This window comes from Bemisia tabaci, chromosome 2 (genome assembly GCF_918797505.1).
Source record: "Bemisia tabaci chromosome 2, PGI_BMITA_v3".
NCBI lineage: Eukaryota > Metazoa > Arthropoda > Insecta > Hemiptera > Aleyrodidae > Bemisia > Bemisia tabaci.
Window position 1 is genome coordinate 26,341,971 of NC_092794.1, and position 12,180 is coordinate 26,354,150.

General features: G+C 40.6%; 2 protein-coding genes across 2 annotated transcripts in view; both read left to right on the forward strand.

Annotated features, from left to right (window-relative positions):
* LOC109032475 (uncharacterized) overlaps window positions 1-10,407 on the forward strand; it is a 51,896-nt gene extending 41,489 nt beyond the window's left edge. Inside the window, exons 8-9 of the mRNA XM_072297043.1 lie at window positions 560-1,334; window positions 10,270-10,407. Coding sequence (XP_072153144.1) covers window positions 560-1,293 — 734 coding nt within the window. The 3' untranslated portion in view covers window positions 1,294-1,334; window positions 10,270-10,407. The remainder of the gene's footprint in view (window positions 1-559; window positions 1,335-10,269) is intronic.
* Window positions 10,285-10,956, forward strand: Ude (Uracil-DNA degrading factor). The gene has a single exon (XM_072296397.1). It carries the CDS (start codon window positions 10,285-10,287, stop codon window positions 10,954-10,956), a length of 672 nt encoding a protein of 223 aa, XP_072152498.1.
* Window positions 10,957-12,180: the final 1,224 nt, after the last annotated feature.

Here is a 12,180-nt window from a genome sequence, read left to right on the forward strand (position 1 = left end):
ACCATTTCTGACTCAGTTTAAGAACAACGTATGCGCCGTTAGTTTCCCTATGCACATAAGCGTTTTCACTAATGACTCGGAAATCGTAGTTCCGAATAGCACAATTTAGTCCATCTAAAGATAATGACCGTCTATAAGTGACGTCAGGTACTTTTCCCGATTTTTGGACTTCCCTCTCCCCACCCCAATGTCAGGTGCCCTCTTCCCTTCTCCCGCCCTCATTTTAAAGGGTATGTCAGGCAGTCGTAGTCGCCACTCCATTCAACGTACCAACGTACCTGACGTCAATTACACTGAAAAAAAAAAGTTACGGGTTATATAGACGTACCGTCCGTTCCGGACTCAGAGGCCGAAAGTTCCGGGTACTGGAGCCATACCTTCGATTGCTCCGGGTGCTACACCCGGAACTATCAGCCTCTGAGCCCGGAGCACGGACGGTATGTCTATATAACCCGTACGGCTTCACCGGCCGGATTTTTTTTCAGGGTTTGGACGGTCCAATATACTGATGGTGATCTCTGAAGTCATTCACTCCACAGTTGGTTCTTATTTTCCGCAGGTGAGCGCTACGTCTACAAATTCGTATGCGACCCAGAGGCGCTCTTCAACATGAGCAGTAGCTGCAGTTCGAGCAACGGGAACACCTGCCACCGGGGCCTCAAGTCGGAGGCCCTCTGCTCGCTCAAATCGGCAGCCTACTCCGAAGTCATGTCCACCATCTACAACACGGGCAGCAACTGCAATTACACGACGCAGCTGTCCCACTACCTGACCTACGCCTCCGGAGAACCCCCTCACGCCTCGGGCATGTTCAAATCCCTCAACTCTCGTTGCTTCACCTACCACCAACAGAGATTCAACAACCAGGAGAGATTCATCAACTACAACAATCAGCATTGCCTCGGCGACTACGCGCCCTGCTACAACCGCGAGGATGGCTACCGGTCCAACCAAGAGGGGATCAAATGCTTCAACTACGAGGCCCCCGATGCGAATTGTGACGGCGCCACCGGTGTCAATAATAATTTCGATAAGTTCGATAGGAATAGCGAGGGCAGGAGCAAGGAGGAGAGAAAGAGGGAAGCTTACGAGAGTCAGGATGGCGGTCTCTGCCGGTCGCTGTCGAAAGATAAGTCGAGCTTTGAAAGTTTGAATTTGGCGGCTCCGACGGCAGAGAGCGCGCAGAGCCTCGGCGAATCCCCCGAAAGAACGCGGCCGGCTGTCAATCTTGAGTCGCTCCAATGTGATCTCTCGCACCATTCGCATCTTGAGAGTAACCGGTGTGAGTGTTAAGCGTGAAAGACCACGTATTTCCCTTCTTCCACAATCGTCAGGTAACGACAATCACTTAAACGCTCATTCTCCAATTTTGCATCTAATCAATGAAATTATAAACCTTTGCCATGAAAAAAAAAAAAAAAAAAAAAAAACGGTACGCAAATGTGTCTCATTACTGTCCCGCGCTGAAATACTATCTCAATTTTTGGCATACTATCTGTAAATTTCCTGCCCCGAAGTTTATTGTTGCTGAGACCAGAGAAAAAAAAATGCAAAAAGTGTGGTATTGACTTATGCCCTGTCGAGACTAATTGCATGAAAAATTAACGGGAAACTTTTATTTGTTTTTGTTTCTTTAAGTATGTTTGTTTATTTTAATAACTTTACAGATTAGCGAAAAGTTTCAAACACTGTGATTAAGTAACGAATTTTTGTTAAGTCGCCTCTGGCGGGCGTATATTTAAACGTCTGATACTAAGTCGATTTCGATTCAACTATTCCATGAAACTCGGTATCAACGCTGAATGCAGGCTGAGATATTTTAGTCCGACCATTCTCGAAAAAAGACAATTTTTTATGCTCAGTGCAGTCATACGTTTTCGATAGATCAAGCAATAATCACCATAAAATTCCTTAATGGAAGTAAAAGAAAAAAAATAAGGATTCCATAATAGCTGGGTGGGAAGCCGCTAGAATATTTGTAAGTACTACGAACATTAAGATAATAGATAAACACCATCGGATTCAAGTGAGACGAGCTGCTTCAACAAAATCGTGATAGGGAACACCTGTTGATCGTGCGATAAGCGTACCGGATTCTGCGTATACCGTATTCTGCGTCAAAAATTACATGTCCGACCTCTCTAATTGATTCGATCCACTGTGCGATGTCTTATGTATAAGATGAGTCTCAAGTGGAAATTGAGGTATGCTCCTACGCCAGAACCTTCCTATTTTCCGCGGTTTTGTTTATCCGCGAATTTTGATTATCCGCGGATTATTTTTGTCAGTTCCGGCCCCAAATTATCATTAATCGACAGTGAAACTTCTAAGCCACGTAACTAGATTGCGGTGTTCAAAAATCTCAACTCCCATTTCAATTTTTTACAGGTTAACGAATCAACATAATTCCTTTAAATTTTTCACAGAATGTTCTCCACCCAGAGAAGAACAATCATGGCAGTTTTTAAAAAAACCGTTGAGTAGTTCTCCATTTAAAAAATGAAATACAACAAGAAGTCTGCAACGTCGCAAACCGTCGAGATACGTGGTTTTGGGAGTTTCGCCGTCGAAGTACAATACCTTATTATACCACAGTATGTCACCAAAAATTACAAAAATAATTCTTCAAAGAATATTATCACTAATTTGCGTTTTGCTCTGACTCTAAAATTTGCAGGAGTAAAGGTTGAAGGTCACGAAGATAAGTAACAGGACTTCAAATAATAGATGAGCGATCATATAAAATAGAGTTAAAATTGCAAAATAAATAGGTTGGTCTACCGCTCCAACTGTATTTACACAATTAATTTGTAATCTGAATATTTTACTTGCATCATTTTTTTGAACTTAATTTTTCCAAGAGACCTAATGACCTCGTAATTCTAGCTGTATCATTTAAACAATTGCTTGTGTAAAATACTCGACAAAATTTTCACTCAACCTGGTTACCTCTCCATTTTCTTAACAAAAAACTTTTCCTTTCTCGTTTTTTTTTTTAAAAAAGCTTCGATTAATTCTTCTTCTCCAATAACAACTGCCTCATTTTGTTTCGATTTACTAATTTTCTTGGTAATATATCCTCCTTTTATTTTTTCTGGTATTTCTCATTTCTCTCTAACATCTTCCTCTTAATTAAAGAACAAATAGGTATATCATCAGGGTGCAGAAGTATTTGTATGTAGTCGGCACCTTTGATATTTGACTGCTTCCAGTTTTTCAACTTTTAATACGTTGCTTTTTACCTCACTGACATCAGTTTTCCTCGTTAAACATGAGCTTGGGAAGGGCTCCGGATTTTGCATGCAAAATCACCTGAATGGTAACCATCAAAACCCGCGACCTTTTTCTAGTGGATGAAATGAAAGTTGAAATCTCGTCCAAGCGTTCTATTTCCGGCTTTGCGACCAGCATTTGAAATTGCACTTAAGTAAATCAATACGTGATACTTATCATACCAATTTTTAGAATATCACGTTCAAATTAAAATTTGCGCCCGCAAAGCTGATTTGATACCCCATGGTACACGGACTTTCTGTCCACTTTTTTTACGTCCATAGACTTTTCGTCCACAATTTTTACGTCCACAGTTATAAAGCCCACACTATTGTTAAGTCCATTACTTAAACGTCCACTAACTTAAGTCCACAAATGTAACGTCCACTAAAATCAAATTCAAGCGTTATATTTTAGTCCGTGTGTAAAATTATATTGACAATATCGAAATGAGAAAATTAAAAGAGAATGAGGTGTTGTTATCGTAACTCATATTTTAAATGAAATGTTAATTTCTTCTTTTGATTCATGTTTTCAAATTGTCTTTGGTAAATATTTGGAAATTGAATGCGTTTGGTTGCGCTTACACCACGCTGCAGCACAGTAAAAGCCCAAAACATAAAAGAATAAATTTGAATGCTTTGAAAATCATTAAATTTGATACGGAACCTCCATTATATTTACAAAAAACACATTATATTTTCCAGTAGTACATATTTCCTTTTCATCAATTTTAATAAGAATAATTCATGCAGAGTTTTCAAACATTTCAAAATTACGAGTTGAAAAACGCTGACTCCGCGAGTTTAAATATTAGAGCCTAACACAGAGTGGAGCGGCGTGTTAGCAGCGTAGAACGCGCACTGGCGCCTACAAACCTAACGGGATACTTCACGCATTGCGCAACGCGTGAAGTATCCCGTTAGGTTTGTAGGCGCCTATGCGCGTGTCACGCTGGTTGCCCGCCGCGCCGCAACGCTTTAAGCAACTATTTCGCGTCAGAGGCGTTGCAGAGTATCCTACAAGATTGAAGGCGCACGAAATAACTAGTTAAAGAGGACTTTCAATTTTGACTGCATCTGTTACTGAAAAATGTTTAATTGGAGCGTTTCCTAGGCTCCCGCTTTGGTTTTCATCTTATCATATCCGTACAGTGTACACATGAACATAAGTTTTTATCTGCTCTTAGAGTCTGTTCTTTTTCATGACTTGATTCATGAATGAAATGTTTCTAAGAATGAAGGTAGTAGTAGTAGTATGCATTTATTTTTGAGCTGGTTCCTGTCATTTAAATGAGAAGAAAAAAATTTGACATAACATGCCCACAATTTGGACAATTTTGGACATATTCATGGTTGAACATTAAATCATGTGGACTTAATAAAGACTGGACTTTACGTTCAGTGGACATAAATAGCGGTGGACATTCATTTAATGGACGAAAGGTAGGTGGACATAAAGTCCTGGAAGCTACCCCATGCCTGATAGCATATTTTGGCAAGTTCACAGTTTCATCGGATGTTGTTTATGCGTACCACGACTAAAATCAACAGTCTTATCCATCACGAAGAAACAAACTTTAAAGAGATCTTAAGTTCGTGTGCAGCCCTTAGGTTCATTCATGAAAACATCGAATATCATGAATGAGGTTAATCTCCAAGACGAAACGAAAAACATTTGCTCATAAATAAATTTGCGATCACTCCGGACAAGTCGGTTTATTATGAAAGACAGTAATAGTTGTAACCTTCAACATAAATACATATAATACACACCTTTGCTACTGTTAGTTACCTACCTAAATATCCGCACAGTTCAATTTTGATGACATCATATACATTTAAGATACAAGTACAAAGGAATTACGACTTTATAACTTAATTTGGTGCGAGTTATATTCACTAGTGAATAGCGTGCAAAAACTCTGCCATTGATCTCGTAAAAATACTATCTTTTCCTCAGTCCTTAGATTAGGTATCAGCTAGAGACTGATTTCATAAAACGCATTTGAGAAAATTGCAAACGATGGAACTTTGGTCAAAATTGACATAAAACCATAAACAACGGTATTTTATTTTGAATATATTATACAAAGCAGTTTAATCGTAGACGTTGACCTCTATAACATTTTTCGTATCATTTATATTTTAAGGCATATTTGTCAGCGGGGTGATTATTGAAATCGGTAGACAAAGCTATAGTCAAAGAGGGCAGAGGGAAAATGGAGCGATCCTATTGGTTGAAAAAGGTGGCCGTTGGGGACTAAGGGGAAAAATGATGGACTTCCCAGGTGCTTACATCTCCACGCGCAACCGTCAAAATATTTAAGAGACATCCAGATTATCGGATCACCCTGTAAAGTATAATGTGAAGCTACGGGAATGACAATAAACGGAAGCCTTGGCTGAAACCCGTCTGCGGGTCTCGAACGTGGGTCGTGAGCTTCGAGGACAAGGTCAGGACCATTTCGGCAGCCGCTTTGTCGCCGATGACCGCACCGACCTAATTTTATACTCTTTACTTCATCGTGCCGAAATTTATCGTACGATCTTCCGCCCCCCCTTTTTCTTCCCTCCCTGCCCTCTCCTTCCGTTCAATCCTCTCCCCTTCTCTCGCTCCCTTTCGCTCTTTGCTATGCAGGGTGATCCAGGACTAAATGGCCAGACTGCAGGATCGGGTTTTATGGGTCAAAATAAGACTTGTTTGTTGTAAATTGAGTTTTGGATTTTTTTAGATCATTTATGAATTCAAGGCATAAAAGTATAGGGGAGCACGAATTATCATGAGATTTGATTCACAACCTTGCCAAAATTCAGAGAAAACTATTACTTTCCAAAATTTGGGGGGGGCGTAGCTTTGACTGGGGGCACTTTTGGAAAAGAACTTTATACAACAAATAAATCTTATTTTGTCTCATAGAACACGCTTCTGCATGCAGTCTGGCCGTTTCACCCTGGATCGCCCTGTATACACTGAGAAATCTATATCCTCACCAGGTAAAATTACCCGGAACTCCCGGTCATTTTACCGTCACTTTTTTTTAACAGAACATCGTAAAATTACCGGCAAAATCTGGTAAATTTTCTGTAGATACAGTAAAAATTACCTTTCATCGGGGATGTCTAATAATGGCTGTATTCCCGGATTTTGGTAGTTGGTAAAATTATCGGCATGAAGGAGAAAATTAATTAATGGTAATTATCGATCACCAGGAATTTCTGGTAATTTCATTGCGTTCCCGGTACTTAAAAGTTTGTGAATTTTTCAAGAACACATTAAAATCACTGGAAGACGGTAGTCACCAAGAAAATCGGTAACTTTCTCGGTTTTTTTCTTATTCTTCTTCCTTCCTTCTTAGTACTTACAGTGTCGTTCATAAATAATTAGTCCCAGTGAGAGAGAAAATAGTGTCTCTGCGCTCTGCCATGCTGAGTAAAAACGCCAAGTGAGCATCCGAATGTGGCCAAATTTATTCTCAGAAAATATTTATTTTTGAAGAAAGTTATGAATATTTTCCCTTGATATTTTCAGACTCTAAAGTAGTCTACAGATCAAATTACGAACGAAATCCTCTGAAAAATCGGAAGAGAAATATTCACAATTTTTTCTGAAAATTTATCATTTGTAGAAGGAGAATTGGCAATGTTTAATGGCTCATGCGGCGTTCTTCCTTCGTTCGGCAGTGCTGATTCTAGAGTTCCATCTATGGCCCTATACCGAACTTTTTTTTCAACGTAGTTACAAGTAAACATATAATCCAAAAGACTTCAGACTTATCACGATGAGGGGCCGATTAGGAAGCATAGTTGCCAGATAATGCTGAAAAATCAGCCAAATGTTGCCAATCATGTTGCAAAATCTCATCTCAGAAAATATTTATTTTTGAAGAAAGTTATGAATATGTTCCCTTGAGATTTTTACACTTTAAAGATCAAATTACGAGCGAAATCCTCTAGAAAATCGGAAGAAAAATATTTACAAATTTTCTTGAAAATTCATCATTTGTTGAAGGAGAATTGGCATCGCTTGATGGCTCAAGCGGCGTTCTTCCTCAGTTCCGGCAGTGATCCCCCACACTGGGAAAAAAAACACATTGGATCTAGAGTCCAGACTCTTGAAAATATTGGCAAGAAAAAATACTCTTGATTCAATCAGAGTTAAGCTTAAATCAAAAGAAAATCCGCTCAAATTAAGAGGCTTGGTTCTTGATTTAAGCTTAAATCTGATTGAATCAAGAGCATTTTTTCTTGTCGATGTTTTTAAGAGTCTGGACTCTAGATCCAATGTGGTTTTTTCCAGTGCATTTAAACACTTGTAAAATATCGACATGCAATCGCACGATCTGGCAATTTCGTGGGAAGACTCAGGCAGGCATATGCTCAGCCTCCGGGGGCGAAACAATAAAATTTTAAGCATCCGCTCGATAGAATCGTTTACGGATACTTAGCATGGATCATGCGGAGCCGAAAAAAAACAAGGATAACTTTCCCATTAGGACGGCGAGGCAGATATTTTAATGAATGATCCCATAGTGTGTACGATGTACGTCGCCAAGGTCGAGATGAAGACGCTTGGAATCTCGCCTTCAATTCACACCTTCCTCGACCAGTCGATGACCGTACCTCATTACCAGTGGCGTGGCGTGAATTGCGATGTATCGATTGTTATGCCATTTGAACCTATGGTAAAGAATCGATTATTAAGGTGTTCGCTGCGAACACCCTGTCTATCGATCCTTTTCCACGGGTTTAAATGGCATAACAATCGATATATCGCAAAGCACGCCTCACCACTGCTCATTACGCCTGCAAATTAGGTCGTCTTCGCACCTGCCTATCGGAAAGATTAGGTCTTTCAAATTTACTCAAAACTTTTGACTTACACTCGCATCATAAACGAGGGGCTTGGAGGACGAGGCGCATAAGTGCAGTTTTTGCTATTTCGAGAAATACGCGTTTGAAGTTTCGAAACTACATGGATCCTTATGGCAGAGAGAAAGTTCAAACTGACTTTTTGATGCTTAAAAAATGGAATTTGGAAGCGAATTTTGCACGAATAGGGATCAAAGCTAGTTTTATTTTAAATCATTAATAACTCAATTTTTTCAACTGCACTTGTGTGCCTTGTCCTCCAAGTCCCTCAAATTTGGTTACTGCAATTTTACGTCAGGGCAGGATTTACCTACTTGCCGTCCATGGGCCGCCTGTATTTTGCCTTCTCATTCGTTTTGAAGCATCAATAAAAACCATCAAGTGAGCGTGTCAGCGGGGGAGGATGCAGAGGACGCGTTTACTTGTGTTGGACACATTTTTTGGGAAAGCCCTGTCAACACTACTAGCAAAGTTCACGGAACTTTGCGCGAAAGTTAAGTTCCGTAAACCTATCTCTGTGTGGACAAGGCCTTCCATTCATAAGAAATGAGCGAAAAAATTATGAAAGAACAAACATAAATGTAGTTTAATGATTTTAACTTCCGCCGCCGCGCCGCGCCGCTCAGACTGCACTGTGTTTGGCGCAATGCGTGAAGTATTCGTGCAGTCTTGTAGGCGCTAATATGTGTTACATGCCGACCGCCGCGCCGAGGGCTTCTCCTTTTCATTTCAAGTCCTCGTCATCATTGCTCTCTGCGTCGTGCCGTTCCAGGCCAAATTGCATGTTTGGTTTCTCTCTTAACTCGACTAAGTAATTAAAGGTGCTGCCTTTTATATCACCGAAAGACGTCAAAATTAGAAATTACTTTACTCTCAGGAAATGAGAAATTTTGTCGCGTTTTCTCATTTGTAATTTTTTTTCTAAATTCTATTTTTTTTATACCTACATTTAAAAAAAATTGCCGCCCCCTAGATTTGTCGCCATGGGCCGCGACCCATGTGGCCATCCCCTTAATCCGGCCCTTTTTTACGTAATCAATTTGAGGCATCTGTTATTTACTTTATTACCTGGTTAGCTCGACCGTCACAGTCCCTTTTGGCCGAATCTCAACACTCTTCCCCCAAAACTTGAGTTTGGAATAAATAGATCCATAGAAAATGAATTGCTTACTCTCATGGATCCTTATGGTGGAAAGAAAGTTTAGACTGATTTCTCGATGCTCAAAAATTGTAGTTTGAGAGTGAATTTTTCACAGAATATGCATAAGACTTCCTGTGCTTGAAATAATTAAGATCTCAGGTTTTTCAAAACTGCACTTATGCGCCTTGTCCTCCAAGCCCCTCAAATGTCGAATCTGATACCCAAAAAAGCGAATTTTGTAAACACAATGCGCGTCCAAGATGATGCTTTTATTGTTTTTATATACAACAACGTTCCCGTCCTAAAATATAGGCTAGGGGCCCCTGTGGCCCCACTTCAAAATACGAGCGTTCGTTGACTGTTGGAAATAATAAATTAAAAAAAAAAAATAAATAGAAATGTGGGAAAGTCTTACTTTTTGGTGAAAGTCATTTGGGAGTTGTTGATCGAAAGTCATCAGCCCGCAGCCCAGACTTGAGGTTCAACAGTCGATACCCCCATCATCGATACCCCCAAACTAACGCTCCAGTTAGATGCCATCAGTTTGAGCGTCTGAAAGGGGCTTTTAACTTTCGCCTCACTCGATTTGACATATCCATGCTTGAAGGAACTATGTGCATTGGGTTTGCTTGCAACATACTTACTTTAGTAAAATGCGTCCAATTACATTGCTTACATTTTTAGTGCGGGGTTCCTAAAATATCGACGGTGTAAGTCGGCAATCACATGACTCGGTTTGCGGCGTCGCAGACCTCTTGTCATACTTTATTTTTGTTTCCTGTGCGAAGAAAATTCGGCAAAATCTTCAAGGAATGATGTCAATTTGTTCTCCTTTAAAAAAATAACATAGCGGCGGAGATTTTCAGACACCGCAAACGAGATATGTGATTGTGGACTTACGGGACTTACGTCTCAGGTTGTATCATGGTTATATCTGGTAATTTTTATCGAGTACATTTAGTAATTTTTATCATTGTTGTACAGGGACTGATATAAAATATGCCGAAGGTCAAATCGGAGAAAAGGAACGCGGCGGACTCGGAGAACGACCCGAAGAAAGCGCAGAGCGGCTGGAACAACGGGAAACTCTTCGGGACGGAGACGACGGAGACGACCTTCCAGGGCGCCGGGTTCAAGGACAAACAGAAAGCCCTGGAGACGATCAAACTCCTGGAGGGGCGCGACATCGCCTACCAGTACAACATCATCAACTCCATGTACAACAGAGCCAAGGTCATCCTGAAGCGCACCAACGACAAGGAGAAGATCCAGAACCTCAGCGAGGCCATCGACACGTTCGCCGCCTGGATCGACGACTACAAGACCAACAACCGATCGAAGGAGAACCTCGGCTACCTCCCGCTCGAGACGGTGGAGAAGTTCGAGAAGCTGGCCAAGAAGTACGACATCAAGTCCAACGGGTTTCTCAAAGTTTACAGGGCGGCCGAGGGGGATTACAAGAAGCTCAGGGCGTGTAAGGTCGAGGGCAAGGAGGTAACCTGGGACGTTCACAGGAACAACGCCCTCAAAGCTCTGGACAAAGAAAACAGACAGGATCTTTGGGAGGAGAAAGGGCTTCCTTCGAAAATCCACACGCAACGGATCATGTGGGGTTATTCCAACGAGCCGTCCAAGGTTAAGAAAGCCATTCCGTTGTTGGAGAATCTTTAACTGAGCTATGCGGCCCCTTAAAATCCAGGGCCCGGAGCTCGTTGGCAGAGTTGCAGTCGACTGCAAGTTGAGGCGCAGAGGCGGATCCAGTAACCTGGCAACGCCGGATTCCCTCCGTTTAAACCTATGTTAAATAATCGATTCTTGTCAGAGCACTTGCCCTCTCCAAGAATCGATACATTTCCATAGGTTTATATGGAGAGAAACAATGTTGCCAATTTGCTGGATCCGCCAATGCAAGAATGTTGACTTCGTTACTCGATCGCTGATAATGGTTTGCACCGTTGAGAAACTATGGATGGCTTGACCCGACTGTAAGAAAAGCTCAACTTGCGTACAGCTTGAGTTTAGAATATAATTATTGCGACTTGAAGTCGAATTTAGAGGTTAGGTTTCTCAACTTGCGTTCGACCGTAAACCAACAAGATCTCGTGACCTTCCGGCGAAAGTATATATCACAAGTGCAATGCGACGTTTCGAAATCTCCGCCGCCATTTGATTTTTCTACAGAGAAAGTTTTCAATGAAGCTGTCTAAAAATTTCACTGAATTTTCTTTGCGCTGCTGATAAAATTCAGTGAATTTTTCGAGCAAATTCAATCAACAATTTCTCTGTTTAAAAAAAATGGCGGCCGGAAATTTTGGAGCCTCGGGCGCTTGTGATACTTTGGCCGGGAGGTGACGGTGTGGGCCCAGAAAGTAAGTCTATTATTCATTCTTGAAAAATGAGGCACCGAACGAACCATGGAAAGTATATAAGACTCGAAATTTCAAGTGTTAAGGGTGTTAGCATTTTTATTGTAGTATTTTTATTACGTCACACGGCACTTTATGTCAGTCTCCGTTGTGCGTCTCCTTTGTCTATGAATGGACAGAAAAATACATGCGTCTTTTGTAATGTTACGAATTCTCCGGCAAACTTTTTTTTTAACTTTTTTGCTAACATGGAATGCAAACTTTCGAGATATTCTTTCCCCTACGGCAATATCTCAGAGGTATCGTAATAGCATCAATGGATAAAATTTCGAACTATCCTTATCTGAAAAGTACTCTAATAACTATAAATTGATTTATTTGTTTGTTTATTTATTCATTCCTTCGTTATTAATTGTTTATTTTTATATGATTTGTATGTTTTTAATCGATCGATTATTATAATTTATTAATTATTTTTCATTATGTGTAGGTATACGATACCCGTGCTTATAATTTCTTTGATGTGTGT